Genomic DNA, 21684 nt, shown 5'->3' on the forward strand with positions numbered 1-21684 from the left:
ATATAAATAACATAACATAATAAATTGTAATTTATGTCTCTGATAAGACATAGCTAAATTGCTAGAGAAACTGCTGTTTTATAATTTTATAATTTTCAGAGTCTCGTGATATTTAACGTTTTAACGTTACAAAACCGCATGTTTCTTTAAATCTGATAATTGTTATGGTTTTATCGTTAGTTAATAATTAAGACATACATGTGCCTGGCTAAACTGCTATTTTATAATTTTATGATTTTCAGAGTCTCGTGATATCTAACGTTACAAAACTGCATGTTTCTTTAAATCTGCTGAGGAGGAAAGTCCACTGACATAAAATAAAAAGTGCATTGATCTAGAATGGGGGGGGGGGTCCGAACCTCCCTGGAGAAATCAATTAAACATAGTATTAAAAAATAAGACAAAGGCCTCGTCACCCACATCCCTTTTAACTCCCAATGAAAATACAATGTACTAGTATATCACTTTCTCTTGCAGTGAAATTTGTAGAATACTGTGTCAGAAGATCTATGTGCGAGATGTTGTAAACAATTATTGGATCCTAATACAGATCCAATATCACTGTAAACAATTATTGGATCCTTATACAGATCCAATATCACTGTAAACAATTATTGGATCCTAATAGATCAAATATCAGCTAGACATAATTCGTCATGTTGTCTATTTCAGACAGTCACCTCCGTGTAGCCACCCCCACCCCATCCCTCGACACGTTCCCTCCATGCGGATGAAATAACAGGGACCGAGTCCGTTTTAACAATAATTTCAATGTAACCATATGATAAAAGATGAACATTTTATGGTTACAATGAAATTAATGTTAAAACGGGCTTGGCCCCTATGGCCGAAATGCTTAATTTTGATGAATCATTTGCCGCCACCATGTTTAGTACAAACAAAGACAATTATCTAATCTGGTTGCTATACATGATTTCTTGTAATCTTAAGTTTACATGTATTGTCCTGTGTACATTATACTATTACAATAGTATATCATATATAAGAAGTAAATATCAAATTGGTTATGTAAGTGTGAACGTTTCCTTTAGTCGTACAATAACTCAAAAATGCGTGATGACGTTTTTATTTGAGCTCTGACGCATGAATAGGCTAAGTGTATTCACATGAAATTGAACATCGCAGATTTTCAATGTAATCATAATAATATACACTGAATGTAAATTATATTTATTCATATATAGTATGAAATACATGTGTGCTTCACCCCTGATATGAACAAAGTTTACTTTACTTACAACAATCATCAAATTCATAGAAATAGTCTTGCTTAATCTCTATCACCCAGTTTGGCGTCTATCTGAGAAATTTTATTTTCTTAACATTGCCTTTGATATGTTCTGATACAAACAGATTGTCATTATTGTCCACACATAAACCATAAGGATACTTCAGATCACAGTTGTCAATGTAGCGGAGAAACTGTCCATCCTGATCCAGAATGTGAATACAATGGTTGTAACAATCTGCTGTCAGGATACGACTCTGACTGTCTGTTGTGATACCAACTGGTTTAAATGGTTTCTTTTTGGTAACTGAGGGATGACCGATGTATCTCCATCGGAGTTTTCCGTCCTGATTAACCACCACTACTGCACAGGCCCCACAGTCAGCGACACATATGTCATAGTTTCTGTTTTCAGTGATGTATTTAAAATCTTTAATCTCTGAGTACAGAGGTTTACCTTCATCATCAAACTGAATTGTTTGTTTCTCTGTAGATCCCGAGTAACAGACAACTTTGGATTGAGTTTCACCATCACTGAACATGGTAACCAGGAGATCACCATTAGAAGTGACACACAAGTCACAAGGCGTCGATCCCCGTAATCTGATCAACTCTTCTCTCTGTCCATTATTTACTTTATTCACTGTCCTTGATGTCCCGTCACTGAAAAGTAAATTCCCATCACTGTCTACAGCTATATCATTGGGTCGTTGTTTTGATTTGTTGCTAACTGTATGAAGCAATTCTCCTTTCGTGTTAAAGCATTTAATATCTTTCGTCGATCCAAATGTCCAAACACAATCTTCATTGAGATAGGTAACATTGCCAACGTATTCATATCCTGTCTGTATTGTGGCAACAAGTTCCGGTTCGTCCAGTAGTTCTCTTACTGAAGTGTTTGGTTTGTTTAATGACAAGACATTCTCTTTTGTAGCAGTAGACAAAGGAGTGATCTGTCCAAACAAGCGATTCAACTTTTTATGGTCTAATGGTTTTGGAATGAATGTTGGCAATGTAATCTTCAATTTGGGTGGCAGCTTGCTGAACTCTCTGATCTTTGAGCTGTATTCAATGGTAGGAGATACTTCAGTGGATTTCTTGATTTCTTCTATGGCTAGTAATGTTTGATTTATGAGAGCCCGTATCTGTTTGATTTCATCCAATTGTTTTTGTAATAAGTCTCGGTGTTTTACTTTAATCTCACTGATTTCAGTTTTCTTTTTATTGATAATGATGTCGATTTCTCTGTGCCATTGCTCTCCTTGTTTAGACATTGCTGTCGTCAGTTTCTCATATCCTCCATCCAGGTTGGCAAGCTGATTTTCCATGTCAAGTGCAATTTCGTCATAGGTAGGAGAAATAAGATTTTCTAACTTATTTGCCTCGTCCGCAATAGCATTTTTCTTTGTCGTGTAAACTTCGGAAACGTCTACAAAAATATGTCCTTTATGTGTTTCTGATGCAGTACAAGAAGAACAAACAAATATGTCGTTGCAGTTCTTGCACTGCAAGTCACAGTTTTTGTGTGGATGTGTCGCACATTTTGGGTAAATCAGAGTTGATCTTCGTTCCTGGAAAGGGACTATTTTATGTTTGTCATATCCATCTGAAATGTGATCAGCTATACAGAGCTTGCAGAGGTTGACATGACAAAAGTCACAGTAGCTGTGTACTATGGCAGTCTCACAAAGGTCACATCGGTGCACGTCCTGGGCACTAGAATGAGGATCCATCGCTTTTCTAAAAATTTATTGAAGAAATTAAGCGAAAAATTAAATATACTGTTTGTCTTAATTAAAGCAGAGACATAAATAACATTATTTATGTCTCTGGTATTAATTGTTAATATTAAGAGCCCACGTGAAAACCGTATGTTACAGCCCTGCTTTTATCAAGGGTTTACAATAACCAAATAGAATTATTAACTTGCATCAGTTGATAAGCATTTAAGCATTAAATATATTTGTTTATGGTCAACTCATACAGAAAATTAAAACGAAAGTACTTATTTGAAAGATACTTATTTAAAAGTAAAACAACTAACGTTACACGTAGGTATCTCAATTTTCGTCTAATAAATAAACTCAATTATAAGCGGCACAAACCTTGTTTAAAATAAATCAATTTACATATTCGTTGAATCGGACATCCAACATGGCTGAGCTTGCTTGTATGGAATGTGGTCACCTGACATCAAGAATTGAAAACAATTAGAGTTATTCCCCATGTATCACAATTCTGTACCCCCCCTTTCTATACTGGCAGTCCCGATGACTTAATTTCAAATGTAGTACATATATGCAAGAATGTTGGAGTTTTGACAGATACTGTACTGTATATAGTAACGTTATACAATTCAAGATAAACCAACGTAGCGTTTCATGCATGAATCTAGGATGAAATCTCATATAGCACCTACAATTCAGCGGCCCAATTTTTTTTTTATATGAAGCCTTGTAATTTAAAACATTTTACATTCTTTAGATAATGCCGTATATCGTGTATTTTGTACGTGCTGCCATGTTTTACTAATTTTGATTTTTTTTATTTAATTGACCTACTAGTATCTGAACAAAGGAGTACACGTGACTAATTGCGCTTGAGTATTCTATGGGTTTAAAAACGAAAGGCGATTAATTATATGTAAACATTACAAACCTACATAAATAATGTAAATAAAAGTCCTGTAAAGAAGATAAAGTTTTATCATGGATTAAAAAAAAAATCCCATGCAGGTTCATATAGATTAAAAGTAAACCATGACTTTCAACATTTATATTTTGCTAGCTTACTGAAGGCTGTATAAGCATACTGTGATATTTAATTAAGGGGGCTCTTATAAAAATTAGAAACTGACATGGAGGTGGAATCCAGTTTTTGAAAACAAAATAAAGATGCAGGAAGAGCTCTGGAGAACATGGGGGAATAGCTGCTCACTGTTCGAAAGCTTTCCAAGTGTACAAGACAAATTATGAAGTTTTAAGATATTCATAGTTTTATCTTCTGTTATAAGATATAAAATATCAAAAAATATTCATTGATAAAATTATCAAAAATAATTCAAATCAATTCAAAAAATTCTTGAAATTTATAAAATGATATTTTTTCATTATTTTCTTAACTATTTGAAATCGGATTCACCGGAGGGCACTATATTTTTCCTCTGCGTCCGTCAGTCCGTCCGTCAGTCTGTCTCTCTGTCCGTCCGTCTGTCCCACTTCAGTTTTCCACACTTTTTTTATGCGTTTGAGGAATAATATGAAATTTGCTGAACAGCTTCAAAATGTCGAACTTCAGATCAAATTTACACTATTGTATAGTCTAGTTCTGGTTGGCATATTTTCGGAATAACAATGCATACAATCCAAAAGATGTGAAATGTGTTAAAGATATCACGTTCTTGAATGATTGTTAAGATTATATCATGGAGTGAAATTTGAGTAAGTGTTATTTATTCATAAATATGCCTTTCCCTTTGTACAAGACGATAATTCACTTCAGTTATAATTGCTTAATTATTTTATTAACTCTTACCCTCACCTTTGATTTAATTGACTCACTCATATTGAAGTTTTACTCTATGACATATGTCACTCGTGCTTAAGTGCTAAATTCTATTGTTTTCAATTCTTATTTATATTGTGTTATACACTATTGTCGGGAGAGAGGGATTAGGTTTCGGATTGTTCGGGTGTAGTTTTTGGATTCCCAGAAATCACCCATACCGACCTAAAGTTCAAATAAAGTGCTTTTTAACATCTAGAGCATTTTAGTCTTATTGTCGCCGGATATATAGAAACACCTTATTTTCCCCGGTGATAGTTTGGTGGAGATATCCTAAGGGTATTTTACCCGGGACTATTACTTATACTTTGTAGCAGTTAGATCCTGCGTACCAGCAACCGAGCGAGTTTTCCAAGAGCATCAACAAACGCCGATAATACAACCCAAGAGCAAAAGATTCAACCGCCTTTTACGACCATATACCAACGTCGCTGCTTTTCGAGTTTTGGACATCCCAGGACTTGCACGGACATACTCTACGCCTGGATTCCATCCAGCATGTAACAAGAGCGGGATGACGTCATCCTGCGAACACTTGTTCTCGTTCTGTGTGTTTCGTGTGTGGATTTCTTTGCCATTATGCTAATATGTTCTTTTAAGCGACCGATTTATTGCATTCGAATCCTAGGAATATTTTCCTGGTGTGGGGACCGACGACAAAGGTTCGTTTTAAATATGGTTCAGCCCAGAATGCCGTGTTGCAGTTGTGGACCTCCGCAATGTAGAACTTATTTTGCATATTCCGGCCAAGACCTAAGCAAACGACGCTGAGATACAGACCGCACATTCCCTACAAATCATTCCGATGATCTTCTAGACGAGGACGTCTCATTTTTCGAAGCGCGAGGGAATTATCATGGAGTGAAATTTGAGTAAGTGTTATTTATTCATAAATATGCCTTTCCCTTTGTACAAGACGATAATTCACTTCAGTTATAATTGCTTAATTATTTTATTAACTCTTACCCTCACCTTTGATTTAATTGACTCACTCATATTGAAGTTTTACTCTATGACATATGTCACTCGCGCTTAAGTGCTAAATTCTATTGTTTTCAATTCTTATTTATATTGTGTTATACACTATTGTCGGGAGAGAGGGATTAGGTTTCGGATTGTTCGGGTGTAGTTTTTGGATTCCCAGAAATCACCCATACCGACCTAAAGTTCAAATAAAGTGCTTTTTACCATCCAAAGCATTTTAGTTTTATTGTCGCCGGATATATAGAATCACCATATTTTTCCCGGTGATAATTACATGGGTCAGATAATGCTTCTTTTTATAGGAAGTTGGCATTGTTGACATTCCACAATTCTCTAAAACAGTGGTTTATCCTGGACAAAATTGCACAAACAGACAGATTGACTGATGGATTTATTAAAAATATTCTTAAACCTTTTTCATTTACAAATTCAGAACACAGAGCTATGCATATAATTGTATATATTTTGTCAAACTATGTAGTTTATGAAATAATTACCTAAATTAAGGTCTACGTACAGTGCATGTGTTCCATGATACTTACATTTATGATCAATTTTTAGAATTGTCTACAAAAAATAAAAACTCCGCAAAACGAAACCCAAACTGTAAAATGATGAATGCAGCTATATGCAACCTGGGGGTGTACAAATATTGATTTTAATTCCGAGTTTCCATAAATATTTTCATAAATCTGGTTCTCACGCTATATAGAATATTTTTTTTAAAAATAGGTATGTATGAAATGGCCGAGTTCCTATTACTATTTAGAGTTGAAGTACATGTATATTGGCATGCTTGAAAAACATACAAAACAATGCACATGTATTATATATTTCTTTAAAAAGTTGCCTACATTAAACTGATCATATTAGCACACGATATTGACGATTTCTTATATTTTATTCTTGTATCAACACGAGAGTCTATTGTTTTTGCTGTCTTTAAAAAAAATTAAATGTTTCCCATGTGGTTCATGTATGGACGGAAGATTACATCATAACTTGGAAATTCCCTTCCGCATAAAACGTGTACTAATGTGCATAGTTGTATTCGAAAAGCATACCAGTTTAAATGATGTTGAAAGTAGACAATATTTAGTGCTGATTATGACTTTTAAAACGTAATGTTTAATATGTTGTACAAATGAATACATATATTTTTGAAATATGATCACAATATCAACCAAACATTACACAGAAATCTCCTTTACATAAAGATGTAAAGATTTGTCACCTCTATAGCCATTTCGTATTGCTCAAACTTCACCAACAGTGTGTCTCTTCGTAATAGCTGTAGATGTGTAGCTCTCTGGTTGAAAAAAAATCGGAGAAACAGACTGATTTGTCTATCCGAATTTGTTCAACCAAAGAGCTAGTATACAGATCTGCAGCTATCTTCGTAACAAATGTACAATGCCCTTGAACCAGTCATATCACATCTCTGGGTTAAACTTAGCCAGGAGCATATTTTATCTCTATTTGGCTCAAACAGTAAAAAAATACACACATCACCTAAAGGATTTGAAGTTTCTATAGCCAGAGGTCAGGGTCACTTGGTCAAGGTCGTATGAATTTTCCATGCAAATTCCTTGTCCAAAAATATTTTCTCTTCCTTTTATGAGACTCATTCTTCATCTACAGTGTTAACATGAAGAGTGCAGTGACCTTGAGTTGTTTCTAATGTCAAGGTCGATACATTTTTTCTCATTTCCTTTGTCCCTATTTGGTCATATGTGTACCCACCCCTCCCCCGGTCAAAATGAACATATATGAAGGATGTGCAAAACTCATGGACTTTGTTCTTGAGTGGTAGTCATGGAATTGCATGATAGCAATCCTTGCCACTAGCAAACTATCTCCCCCTTTTACACTATCTGACTCGCACTTTACATTTTGAGATGGTCACTTTCCTATTTAGTTACACCTTCATCTCTACATCGTCTATCTTGTTTTACCCCCCTCCCCCCCCCCCCCCCCAATTTCAGGTTGTTTGTTGTCCTATTTTTCACGTTACATTTACCTTTTGAGATAGTTAGTCATTACCCTATCATGCATCTATCTTGTTTTAATTCCCCCCCCCCCAGTGAAAGGTTGTTTGTTGCCCTATTTTTCATGTTATATACGTGCAGAATATAGAGATATGTAACAGTTCTGTTTTGTTACAGATTTCCATTCGGTTGTAAAAAAAAAAAACAAAAAAACAAAAACACCTGTATCATTTGTAGGTTGAATTTATTAAGGCACACTTGGCTGGTTACCAGCCCTCGCTTCCCCAGTCATACACCACCAGTTTAATCTTTATATATAATACACATGTATATGTATATACCACATTATTAAAAATAGAATTGCAGAAACTCTTTACAGACTTGCAATTCTGACAAGTTTATACAAGTGTGCACATATCTATTGCATTTCTATCCTTTTTTGATGTGCACTAGAATTGATACATACATATACATCTAAATGACCCCTCCCCCTTTTTTGACATTGGAAAATAAAATAAATAGATGGGTTTACATTTATATACTACAGCCAATGCATTTTTTTTTTCAATTCTGACAATTATATTGATGCACCTGATTAGATACATGTATATACTTGAAACATATGGTATATACCATAAAAGACAAGATAAAAGAAAACAAGCAGATTTAATTATACATTTTCAGTTAATAATGTATTCTATTATGAAACATCAACAAGACTTGAGAGCGAAAAATATCAAATATTCTAGTCTTAATTAATATACTGAAAAGTAAAGAATACTGAAACATCATTATGTAGATATAGACAATTATTAAAAAAAAATTAGAAAGAGAAAAAAAAAAGAATACAGTTTCAATCAATACTTATTTAAAAATCAAGATGTAAATTTGAAGGATAATACATGAGATTATAATGACATATAGATCAAACAGATTTAGTTTTCAGTCAATCTATATGACTTAAAATGAAGAATACATAATGAAAACTGATTATAAAATTGCTAAGTAACAATAATAATAAATGAATGTATCATGGATTGTGCTTCAGAATAGAGAGAAATTTAAAAAACAAAAAGATCTTCTCATGCATGCACACATACTACCAGTTTATACATATTTAAAACAAAAATCAGAATGCCATTTTAACTGCTCTACTATTTCTAAAAAAAACAAACGTGAAGATTCATTCATATTAATTTCACACATGCTGATCAGAATGATCTTGCTTAACAGCTTGAGGATATTGTCTTTTTTAAAGCAATGTCATAAGTTCCAAATTCATTAAGTAGGGCTAGATGGTCGTTGCCATTTTTAGACTATAATAATCTCCTTGAAACAAAGAGCTCTATACAGAGAATTAGGCAAAATATTAACATTTTAGAGCTAAAAGATTTGAATTTTTGTTTCACTAAATCATAGTTATAAGTCAAAAATATTATAATACAGGTAATTGTTTCAGAAATATCTGATAGATAATTTGTTGTTTCACTAGATACAATGTAATGGCTATTAGCCAAAAATATCATATTACCATAAACTTTTTTTGGAACAGATCTAATGGATAATTTGTTAACCGCCCACCCTCCTTAAGTAGAATTGTTGTAAACAAAAAAAAAAGGTGTTTGATAGATAAACGTATGTAAATGTGCTTCAAAATTGATTACATGTATTCCAATTAACTTGTATTTGCAGATCAACCACATGTGTAAAGCAAACAGAACAAATTCTAAACCAAACTCAGCAGACTGAACAAAACAGGTGACAGATAATTTAGGTATCCAGTTATGATTTTTCAACATTACCTATGTTGGCTCTTGCTCTCCTTTCAACAGAGACAGAGAGAAAAAGGGAAGAGAGAAGGACAGAGAGAGAGAGAGAGAGAGAGAGAGAGAGAGAGAGAGGGGGAGGGGGGTTATATAATCTGGTCAGTCATATATGGTCAGAATACACATACAGGACACAGCCTCTAGTACATGTAACATATGCAAATTAATACATACATTCTAAAACAAAAAACAAGAAATAACCAATTAAGTTAATTATTTTAAATATTCGCCCACTTCTACAGAATCACATATATAACACAATGGGTATTGGATTTCATTGGTACTGATTAAAGAAGTATGTAATACTAATTCTTACATATATATACATTAAAATATACAAAACCAAACACGTTCCACATTATTCAATAGCATATAACAACATCAAAGTAAATATATACTCTTCATTATACACAAAGTAAAAAACAAACATGGAATGTATCGTATAAAGGAGACCTTTCTTTCTATACTTAGGGCTTTAAGCAGACTCACAGTTTGACCTTAAGTGGATGGCATGTCCATAATATATATGCATATTTTTTGCAAATAAAGGCTGGATAAAGGGATGTTTAAAGCTTGGACCCCTACAATTCTACAACAAAACTGTCCAAGACCTTTAGCTGGGTCTATGCAGTAAGAAATGCAAGCTTTCTGCTAGAAGTTTGACAATCTGGATTTCTCCTTCATGTATTCATAGAGGCTTGTCAAAAAGAATTAAAAGTCAATAAAATATTAGTCAATTTGACTTCATATTCAAAACCAAGCTAAATGCCAAATATATACATACACTTGAAAAATCTCACAAATGAAGATCAAATATTGTGTGTTTAACTGGAATTTTCAGGAGAAAAAGGGATATTTTTGCTTATAAAAAGGTCAATAGCCAAAGAGAAATTATAAACTTATTCTTATATAAAATTTGAGTCATTAGTTTAAGATTGGAAAAAATAACAAAATATAAATGTACCTACTTTTTGGATCCTAACATGTCTGCATTAAAAACCAGTTATACATTGTACAATACTTCGGGATAAGGCTATGTTAGTGTATTGTGTCAATTCAGATACCGGTATACAGAAAAGATACTGAAGCTATTTGAAGAAATATTCTTTTAAGAAAAAAAAAGTGATGAATAAATACACATGCATGAACAATCTTTAACAAGAAAAACAACGCTTTGAATATTTTGCTAAAATATTTTGTAGCCGACAATTAAAACACAGATATATAATTTAAGATAGTTTTAACAAACAAGCATATCCTTTAATCAACTTTAAGTCAACTTTTTGTGTACTTTGTGATTCTCTGAGCAAAATCAACAACAATGGGGCAGGAATGTCTGGCAAAAAATCACAGACTTCTCTGTATGACAAATATAATTATCGCAAAATGTGAACAATATAATTCTTAACTAACTAGCACCAATAAGATCTTGAAAGCTTGACCACAACTTTGAAAAATTAAATGATTATTGCAATAAAACTCTGGTAGGTACCTAATACATTAGTTTGTATGATAAAGCATTGAAACATGATTAATAACCCAAAACGAAAATAACTGATTATAACAGAGACTTTATTTCATCTCAAGATTTTTGAATACCTATGAAAAAATTCATTTGCTTTATCATCTGAGCAAATTAATTTTTAATTCAATATTTTGAATTAAAATTAAAGTACTTTCTAGATTCCAAAAATCTAAAGCTATAAGTACATTATGTTTAAAGTACTGTCAAGTTAGCATATTTCCTTCTTTGAATGACTGACTTCTTTAAGATATATGAATACATCTTCATCAGCCATCAATTTCAATGAAATCTGCAAACTGACACAAGTTGATATAAACATGATTTTTTTTTCTCTAATGACAATGTATTTCCTCTTCTATCCCTCCTGCAGTTTAATGGCATACAGCAAAAAATCACAGATCTAGCAAAGTGCTTACGACTAAGAAACCATCGTCACATCAACATAGAAAAATACTGTTTGCATAGAAAAATATTCCTCTTTCTTTTTTTTTTCAAATATACAATCAAGTTTATCACACATGTTGTTTAAGCAGTATGATGTTAAACTGTTATCCCAAATATTGGGGTTTGGCAGTTGCACATTTTTTTTTTTGGTGGGTGAATATTTCTCTTTCCAAATGGAAGAGAACCCTTCACACCACAACAGCAGTAGTTGTCTGCCCCTTAGTTGTTCCTGATTATCCCACTAGGTGACTTCCTCTTCCAGGTCCAGATCTGTCTGTCTATCCCTGTGCATGTCTTCATGATCAGCTTCTGACCGTCCACGCTGGTCTCCATGCACTTCTGTGTGTTGGCATGGTAAATGGAGTTGTCCTGTTCATGAAAGTTACAATGTATGAAAAGGAATGTACATGTATGCATGTACTATTCATCCCACTTTAATTGATGGAGCCAATATTGCTAACCAACTTTTATTGTGTACAAGAAAAAAGTTATAAAAGTTGATAAAATATCTTCCGTAAACCATTCCTTTCAATATGAGTCATTCTAAATCATTTAATCCCTAGAAAATTGTTAATAAAAGTCGGCGTAAATAAAAGCTGAATAACGGTGATTTTTTTTATAGGTCACCCTAAACCATTTATTTTAAGTAAATCGTGGATTAAAGTTGTCGCAAACATAAAGTCACTGCAAATTACTGTGGAAACAATAGATTTCATGATAGCTCAATTTTCGTTTAATTCGTGGGTACCTCTCATCCATGAATTAACATCCTCCATAAATTAATAAATAAGGATATAAAAAAGCCATATTTCCTTTACAGGTTTAAGAGAATACACGAATAAAGTCCCCACAAACCTTGAAAATTTCAGCAATCCATGAAAAATGGCCCCAACAAACTTTAATGATTCCACAGTAATTAAATTATGATAATGTTTTTCTTTACTTGACCTTGACCTACCTCTCTGTATTGCCACTCCTGGTTTCCTTTCTGGCCGTGGCACGGATAAACAATGACGCTCTCTCCTCCGGAATAATCCAGGCATCCATCGTCTCGACGGATTTCTCCGTTCTTACTCAACATCCAATACTACAATTATACAATAAAATCATCAATTCCTGTCGGATTTGAAAAGCCAAAGAATCTTGCACTCCAGACTTTAAATACTATACTGTTCTTAATATATATAAATCTTCATTGAATTAGTGTATACCCTTCAACCATAACATTATAGGTAAATCTCAAACATATCATGAAATTTGATTTAAAAAAAAGACATTTTAAGTACTACTAAGGACAATTTATTTTTACAAAACCAATTTCAATAAATAGTTGATAATTTGTAACTTTAATGTTTATAATCATATTCATAATTTAAAATAATTTTAGGAGAGAAGATTTATAGGCATTGTACCTGCTGTTCAATCCAATTCAATGTATTCCTTTATACTTGAATAAAATAGTTATCAAATTAAATCAATCAATAAATTAAGTAATATCTGTGAATTTGACCACACCCACCTGGTTGCCCCCCTGGTTGTGACAAGGCCACATGTTGACCGGTTTGTGGTAGTTGTGGTTATCCACCGCACTGTCGATACACATCGGCTTGGCCTTGCTGCGGATCTGTAACCAATGCATTATGTAACATTATAATTTATGCAAACTTTAAAATTGCCAATTTTCTAATATATTAGGCTTCAATGGCAGTGGGTACGCCTGTTGAATACGTGTTGAATACGCGTATTGAATAAGATAAATATATGTAGTTTGTTATGCAATATTATCAAAGTATTGCTAACATTTTAAATAACATGATTATGCGTGTTACTCTTCATTTGAGAAATTAACTGTACTGTTGTGGCTGACCTATCCAACTTTGAAATTCAATATAGCAAATTAAAGCAAGTCTATTTCTTAGGGCCATAAATATCTAATATGGCACAGGATTAGCTCTTTGTTTACTTCAATCTTGTCTGTATTAAAAAAAAATATGAAAACAATGAAAGATGAGACGATAAAATGATGATATTATCTTTCGTACCTCTCCAGAAGCAATGGCTTCCCCTGGAACAAACAGGTCTGGGTAGACATTTTTGACGAACCAGTCGAAGCTATGGCACTGCAAACGTTCCCGGAGCTTCTTTCTGTCGGTGACATCTCCGTAATCTCCCTATGGAAAACAATGCATTCATCTATTATTTATCTAAATTAGTTTAATTAGATTATTGTTGACTTTACATTATACAATTTACATTTTCCAAATGAATATCCTCAATTTGTTATTCAAGAGTATGTCATTTTTCATAACAAATTAAAAACATTTTGAGAGTATTGCACAACCAAAACATCATCTAAAAGCTGCCCCAATTTCTATTTCTGAATCAGTTCTTAAAATCATCCAGAAAAAAATAAGCCAAGATAAGAGGGGCAGGCCAGACTAACTGACAAACAGACAGACAGATTTTACTTTAGTTTCATATTCAGGGAACTAAAAATCAAAAGAAATTTTTAAAAATTTCATACCAGATCATAGTTGAATCTTTCATAATAATAGTTCTTGTATTCATCCATCCAAACTTCGGCCAATCGGATTGAGTTTTTCTTGACAACGTTGACACCAGTTCTACACTTGAACAGACTTCTCTTTCTGAAGATGTGACCAACATGAGAGCATGGAATAATTTCTAAGGTACCACAACACATCCAGACCTACAAAATGAAAAATAAAATCATACCAAACTGTCATATTATCATAATAATTCATAGTAACCAGTTATAAAACAGTACCACAGAAAATGAGTTTTGAAAAAAAGTTATGATTCATCAAACATGATTTTCAATTATATCACAAATTGTAAATGTTCTTTCAATATATCAGAATGGACAAGAAAAAGAAATTTGGTGCCATGACCAGGATCCTACTTACTCTAAATGACAGTTCTAAGTTTTCTCCTCCCCAGATATCCATTCCAGGGTCGTAGGTTCCGAGTTTCGTAAAATATTTTCTACTGATGGAGAAAAGACCTCTGGCCATTGTGGGCGACCTGTGATATCATTAGTTTAAGAATAACATAGGATTGAAATATAAAATGATGTTTCAAAGTTCAGTATATAAATTTTGCTTGTCATTTACTTTTATTCAGGTCTTTGTTGAAACATACATTAAAGTTAATGATTCTAATATGCTTTTACATGTTAGTGTCTTAAATTCATTAAACAAAACAAAAATATTGGAAGACAAAACGTTTTTACAACATAAAAATTCCATATTTGATTATGTTTAAAAATCTTATAAACAGACACATTTTTTTTCAATACTTTTGTTGCATGTATTGGAAAAAAAATTATATAACTAGCAGAATAATGTCACCGTGATGATATTTTTCTAGCAAGCAGATGAAAAAGTATCGGAAGAGACGATACAAAATGCATGCACTTCTAATTTGGATTCTAATTAATACAGTAAAACTAATTCAATCAACAAAATCAATAATCTTTAAATCTAACAAGATATCTGTGAGCCAATGCTCACTAGTGATACCCCCGTTCTATTGTGAATATGCAAAATAAGCAAAGTCGACATTTAACAGAAAGCTGGCATCCGATTGGTACAGAAATATATCCCACAATATGGCATGCCTAAACAAATAGTGTGTTAAAATTTCAAGCATCTGCGATAAATAGCTGCTGAGAAATCTTTGAGGAAAATTTGTCTGAAAATTTTGGCTAAAAAAAACAGTCATCATTTAACAGGAAGTTGACGTCCGATTGGTACAAAAATATGTCCCACGATATGGCATACCTTAACAAACATTGTGTAAAAATTTCAAGCATCTGCGATAAATAGTTGCTGAGAAATCTTTGACGGAAATTTGTTTGAAAATTTTGGCTAAAAATAAACAAAGTACTCATTAAACAGGAAGTTGCGTCTGATTGGAACAAAAATACATCCCATGATATAGCATGCCTATACAAATACTGTGTCAAAATTTCAAGCATCTGCGATAAACAGTTGCTGCGAATTCTTTGACAAAAATTTGTTTGAAAATTTTTGCTAAAAATAAACAAAGTCGTCATTTAACAGGAAGTTGACGTCTGATTGGTACAGAAATATATCCCACGATATGGCTTGCCTATACAAATACTTTGTAAAAATGTCAAGCATCTGCGATAAACAGTTACTGAGAATTCTTTGACGGAAATTTGTTTGAAAATTTTGGCTAAAAATAAACAGTCGTCACTTAACAGGAAGTTGACGTTTGATTGATACAAAAATATATCCCATGATATGGCATGCCAATACAAATATTGTGTAAAAAATTTCAAGCATCTGCGATAAATAGTTGCTGAGAAATCTTTGACAGAAATTTGTTGGAAAATTTTGGCTAAAAATAAACAAAGTACTCATTAAACAGGAAGTTGCGTCTGATTGGAACAAAAATACATCCCATGATATAGCATGCCTATACAAATACTGTGTCAAAATTTCAAGCATCTGCGATAAACAGTGGCTGCGAATTCTTTGACAAAAATTTGTTTGAAAATTTTTGCTAAAAATAAACAAAGTCGTCATTTAACAGGAAGTTGACGTCTGATTGGTACAGAAATATATCCCACGATATGGCTTGACTATACAAATACTTTGTAAAAATGTCAAGCATCTGCGATAAACAGTTACTGAGAATTCTTTGACGGAAATTTGTTTGAAAATTTTGGCTAAAAATAAACAGTCGTCACTTAACAGGAAGTTGACGTCTGATTGATACAAAAATATATCCCATGATATGGCATGCCAATACAAATATTGTGTAAAAAATTTCACGCATCTGCGATAAATAGTTGCTGAGAAATCTTTGACGAAAATTTGTTTGAAAATTTTGGTTAAAAAATAAGCAAAGTCAGCATTTAACAGGATTTTGACGTTCGATTGGTACAAAAATATATCCCACGATATGGCATGCCTAAACAAATAGTGTGTTAAAATTTCAAGCATCTGCAATAAATAGTTGCTGAGATAAATGCGACAGAAATTTTTGTTATGGACGGACAGACAGACAGACAGACACACAAGGGTAAAAGGCTCCTTTGGAGCGGGGGTATAAAAAGATTTTTGAAAAACTGAGTGATAAGTAAGTTGATTTAAACAGTTGCACTGTATGTAATGTATTTTAAGGTACATTATCCCTTTCCTCCATTAACTTAATTTCTTACCTGTCTGATGTACACAACAAAGAGGACTAAGGCGATTGGTAGAAATACGGGTATACAGGTGTCAAATTTCACCGTTGGTGACAAGACAGCATCCGGCATTGATTATGCGCCATTGTTGAACTTTAACAAGGGAGACTACTCCTGAAATTCGAAAAAAAAGCAGTTTAAGCAAAAGTTACATGTTTCTCTTAGGGTCTAACACAAGGAGTTAATTTCACTATATGTTACTATATAGCTTTAATTCAGTTAATTTTTTAACTATACTCTCAGCATATAATTCATGAAAAAGAAATTATAGTTAAATGCTTCAAAAAAAATTTTAGATCAGAAAAATAACTCCTTATGCGGCTTCTAAGAGAGATAATTGAGAGTAAACATACCTACCCCCAAGTACACAGGGGTTCCACATGTTGACAAACAGGCTCAGCACCATCCAGTTAGTTGCATCATGCGCATCTAAAAAAAAAGTTCCATTGAAATTTGTGTGACAATTCCACTAAAGTAATAATTCTCCTAGCCTTTGGGTCTAAAATCAATACTATAGGCCGTAAATAAGGTGCCAAAAAAGGAAGAAAGAAAAGCAAATTGTCTCTATATATATGGAACTACAATTGACTAAGTTCAGTTTGATTGGCTATTTCCTTGCGTAAGACCTTTAAGACAACTAAAAGTTCATGAAATTTAATGAAATTTGCAGTAAATGTCTAGTAGGTATCTATTTCCTATATGCTAGTGTATAAAAATCTGCTTTTGACCCGAAGGGATTGAAAAAGTAGGAGATAACTCTTCCTAACAGATTGCTGAATTCTGGAGTAAATTTCTGTTAAAATTCATCTACAGTACATGTTTTCAAAACTAAATAAAATTTTAAAATTTAGTGAGATGTTGAGAAAAGAGCTTGGAATAAAATGAAACCTGAAATGTTAGAGTTTATGTGTATGTGCTTTAAAAATAATTCAGCTCTAATTAATATACATTAATTAGCTAGGAAAAAGGAAGTTGACTTAAACATTCGAATTAATTAGCAAAAAGTTGTTAATTTTAATTCTAAGACAAAGGCAGAGCCTGGAAAAAATAGTGCCAGAAGAGTCTTCAATAATGTACCTTGGAACTTTGATAACGGTGGTCACTGATTATAATGGCTAGTGATTAAGATAAGAGGTTCTTTAGCAATGGGGGGTGATGAGGCTTTCCCATCAGTCATCAAAGATGGGGTTCCTCTTAGTAGACATGGCAGCTCTAAAATAAATAAACAGTATGAAAGTTTACAATACTTATTAAAAATTTGCACCACACACAACATCATATTCTTAGAAAAAGTCTACAAGTTTACAGTTCAATATAAATCATGCCAAAGAAAGGACCAAAGTGGCTGCATCGACATCAGTACAAATCAAAGTACTGAAGAACTGACGGGAGTTGATTTTGTCGATGTTTATTTATTTTAAAATCAATGATATGTTATTTTGCATGACAAGTACATGTATACGTAGTTTCTAATTTGAATTACGCATATTTTTATAATATGAATTTTTTAACTTTTTCGACTAGAATGTCGAGAAACCTCCATATGAATCATGTTAAATAATATTTAAAGATAAAATTAATTCAATCAAACTATGTATCAGTGGTAGAAATATTTCTCAAAAATTGTATGGATCCAAGCAATATTGAACTCTAGTCTCGTTCAACTAAACGCTCGAGTTGAACGAGACTATATTGAACTCTGTCGTAGGAATACATACCACTACAAAAAATATTTAAATTGTTCGTATCATTTAAAATCTGGCTATTTTTAAAGTACATGTATTTGTAAATAAGTTTCCTTGAAAAACAATGCTTTAGCATACATTACATCGAATTCATCAATTAATTTCAAGAACTAAGTCTTGTCAGGAGCAATGATTTGTGCTGAGGTCCAAACACTGTTTCACTTTCCGTTTGTCCGAGTGACTGCATAGGAGAGTTGATTGAAAATCAACTCCCAAAAAGTAAGCATTCCTCACACCAAGGGCCAGAAAAGTACAGGGACCACCAGCGCAGTACAGTGTCTATGTTCTATAAGAAGGCTGAGTAAAGAAGGGTTTCACGACCTTGTACAGCAGCAGAAGGATGGAATATTCACAGTAAGCGATGCTTAGCGTAGAAGCAGTCAAATGAAGATTTTGCAACCCAGGCCAAGTGAAGTGCAGCCGGTAGACTCCTACATGAATGCAGAGTCACCCAACCCCAATTCCAGACTTTACAAAGTACTCCATCAAGAAAAAACTGCTAAACTATGTGTGACGATTGTGACACGATATAGAATTGTATTTTGATATTGCACACGCATTTACAACTACTTTTGACATGTCCCCCTTATTTACCGTTTGCATTTCACAGCGAGATGTCATAATTTGTACTATTATTACTTACTGCATCAGTTGAACGTGATTATTTGATTGCATTTCAATCTTCCAGGTCTTTTATTTTCGTTGGCAAACTCCACTTTAAATGTTTTCATGATTTTTCCAAGCATGTACTTTTCGTTTTTACATACCGCCATTAGTGTTTTGGAATTTCAGTATATCACGCCCGATGCAAATCATAACTTTTGTGCACTAGGTTTTATTGGGATTTCTGTATTAAATTGTATTGTTGTATGAATTACTTGTCATGTGTTGTGTAAATCACCTAATTTAATTGTTGAATTATATTTCATACATTAGTTCATGTTATTGCCAGTGACTGCCGGTGCTGCCGGTGATCCCTAGGGAAGGGCGTTGGTCACCGGGGGGACTCCGTATGTGTATAAAAAGGGGAGATCACTCTATCCAGTGGACTCGGGGTTTAGCAATTGAGGTTAGAGGGTGTTTTTTAATTACTTCGATTATTTTAGGTAGAATTAGGGGATTTTAAATAATTTATTTTGTTAATACATCGTGGTATTACGGGTTAATCTCGTTTACGCGATATTAATTTATATTTAGAGAGTTTGTATTAGATTAATTTCGATACAGACGACATAGTTCATTTTATTTAAGGTTAGACAAAGGTTTAATCTCTGAAGTCTTACCGATTAAATAATTAGGAATCGTTAGTAGTTCTTTGGAATTTTATTATTCTAAATAATTGAATTATCGATATTTTATAATATTGTTATAGTAGAAATAACTCATACGTATATTCAGATTTATTGTTGAAAATAATTTGCAAAGTTTTGCGTTAACAGTTAAGTGAGATATAGTCTGGTAATTCTAGATTATTTCTCGATTTTGTTAATATTTATTTGTACAATAATTGGGTCATTCTTGTTTAATGCAACCCCCCCCCCCTTTATTGAATTAACGTACACACGAAGGTTGTGCTGCAGTATCACTGTTCAATTGGGTAATTCCCGATTGTCAGTGAATTAATTGTAGGTGTACTTGTTATTGTTGATTAGTTATACGTCTTGTTATTTCTTTATTGAATAAATTTACGTAAATTTTAAATAAGTCTTACATTCAATTACCCTCGGTAATAACTTAAATACGAGTCCAAACACAGGTTATTCTTGTGTTTTAACGAAAGGGGCAATATTTACGAGAAATTCGTAATTTGGTATAATTAAATTTACGGGTTATTCTCGTGCAGGATTGCGTATATATACTTGTGCAATAGCAAGCACTCAGGTCCGTTACATTTGGAACCATGCATTTAAAGAGCACTTACAGAAATTCCTGGACTGTGACGGTTCACTGGACTGGAACCAGCATGGGGAGGAAAAGAGAGGCCTGGCATGGATCCATTCCATTCGATGTAAGAAGTGCCATTTCACCAGTCACAGTGAAAAGCTGTACGAGGAAGTCAGTCGATCAGGAAGGGGACGGAGAGCCACACAGCTTAATGTTGCCATGGCTGTCGGTCACTTGGGTACCAGCCTTACAACAGAGGGTATGCTTGGTATGCTTCTTGGCGCAAACATCAAACCAGCATCAGCCACAAACATTCATCAGACCTGCAACAAAGTACGCAAAATCATCACTGATGTGAACAAAAACAGCATGAAGAAAATATGGCAGGGCATTCCAGAGCTTAAAAACACCATTTCAAGCTGCCACACAAGTGACATACACCTTAAGGTCAGACGACACGTTCCTCAATTTTAGATAACTTTTTCCAGGAATTTGTTAATGGTTTACTATTACTTTGATAAGCTTTCTTGCAAAAAATTAGGGTACCTTTCCAGGCATTTCTGCAAAATACTAGAGTATGCAATAACCTATTGATCTTCTTGAAAATACACTTGGAATGCTGATATAAAGATAAATACATCTACAACACAGCAAAATTCACTATAATAGAACAAAATCTCCGCCGGGTCGGGGCTTTGAACTCACGACCTCGAGAGCCTATACGCTATTGGCAGACAGCGGCCACGATTCTAACCACTCGACCATCTAGACATATAACCAAAGTCAAGTAAATTTTGATCATTTTTAAAGTAATTATAAAATTAATATTTTTTTTTGGAACTCTTTATTACGAGGAGATACAAAAAATATTTTTGAGGAACGTGTCGTCTGACTTTAAGTGAAAATGTTACCAAGAAGAAGAATGTTATGGCAGTGTTTTGTGGCAATAAACTGTGCAAGAAAGGCACCAATTTTAGAGCCAAGTGAAAGGAAGTTACCTGCCCAGGACATGAAGACTGCACTGCAACCATTCCTCCAGAGACCACCATTGGAGACGAAAAGAGATCGGCTGCGGAATGCTTCAGTGAGCTGCAAAGTGATGACCGTTCACTCGTCATTTCCCATTTCACCAGTGATGGAGATAGAGCCGCTGCTTTCGGTGCATCTGAAAAGCAAGGGCATATGATTGAAAACCTCAAAGACCTGCGCCACTTCTTTGACTCTCAAAGAAAACAG

General features: G+C 33.6%; 2 protein-coding genes across 3 annotated transcripts in view; both read right to left on the minus strand.

Annotated features, from left to right (window-relative positions):
* Positions 1–1231: 1231 nt before the first annotated feature.
* Positions 1232–21684, minus strand: part of LOC136272164 (E3 ubiquitin-protein ligase TRIM71-like) — a 29091-nt gene continuing 8638 nt past the window's right edge. Inside the window, exons 1-2 of one of the 2 annotated variants that reach the window (XM_066073296.1) lie at positions 3355–3470; positions 1232–2989 (exon numbers count right to left, since the gene is read on the minus strand). In XM_066073296.1, the coding sequence (XP_065929368.1) occupies positions 1318–2982 (1665 nt within the window). In that variant the 5' untranslated portion in view covers positions 2983–2989; positions 3355–3470 and the 3' untranslated portion in view covers positions 1232–1317. Of the gene's footprint in view, positions 2990–3354; positions 3471–21684 lie in introns of those variants that run through there. The other variant, XM_066073298.1, reaches the window with a different exon arrangement.
* Positions 12540–14773, minus strand: LOC136272171 (polypeptide N-acetylgalactosaminyltransferase 5-like). The gene is made up of 4 exons (XM_066073308.1): positions 14508–14773; positions 14105–14290; positions 13623–13751; positions 12540–13204 (listed from the first exon to the last, which is right to left on the minus strand). The coding sequence occupies exons 1-4, from the start codon at positions 14613–14615 to the stop codon at positions 13067–13069; spliced, it is 561 nt and encodes a 186-aa protein (XP_065929380.1). The 5' UTR covers positions 14616–14773; the 3' UTR covers positions 12540–13066.

Source organism: Magallana gigas, chromosome 10, assembly GCF_963853765.1.
Source record: "Magallana gigas chromosome 10, xbMagGiga1.1, whole genome shotgun sequence".
In the NCBI taxonomy this organism is placed as follows: Eukaryota; Metazoa; Mollusca; class Bivalvia; order Ostreida; family Ostreidae; genus Magallana; species Magallana gigas.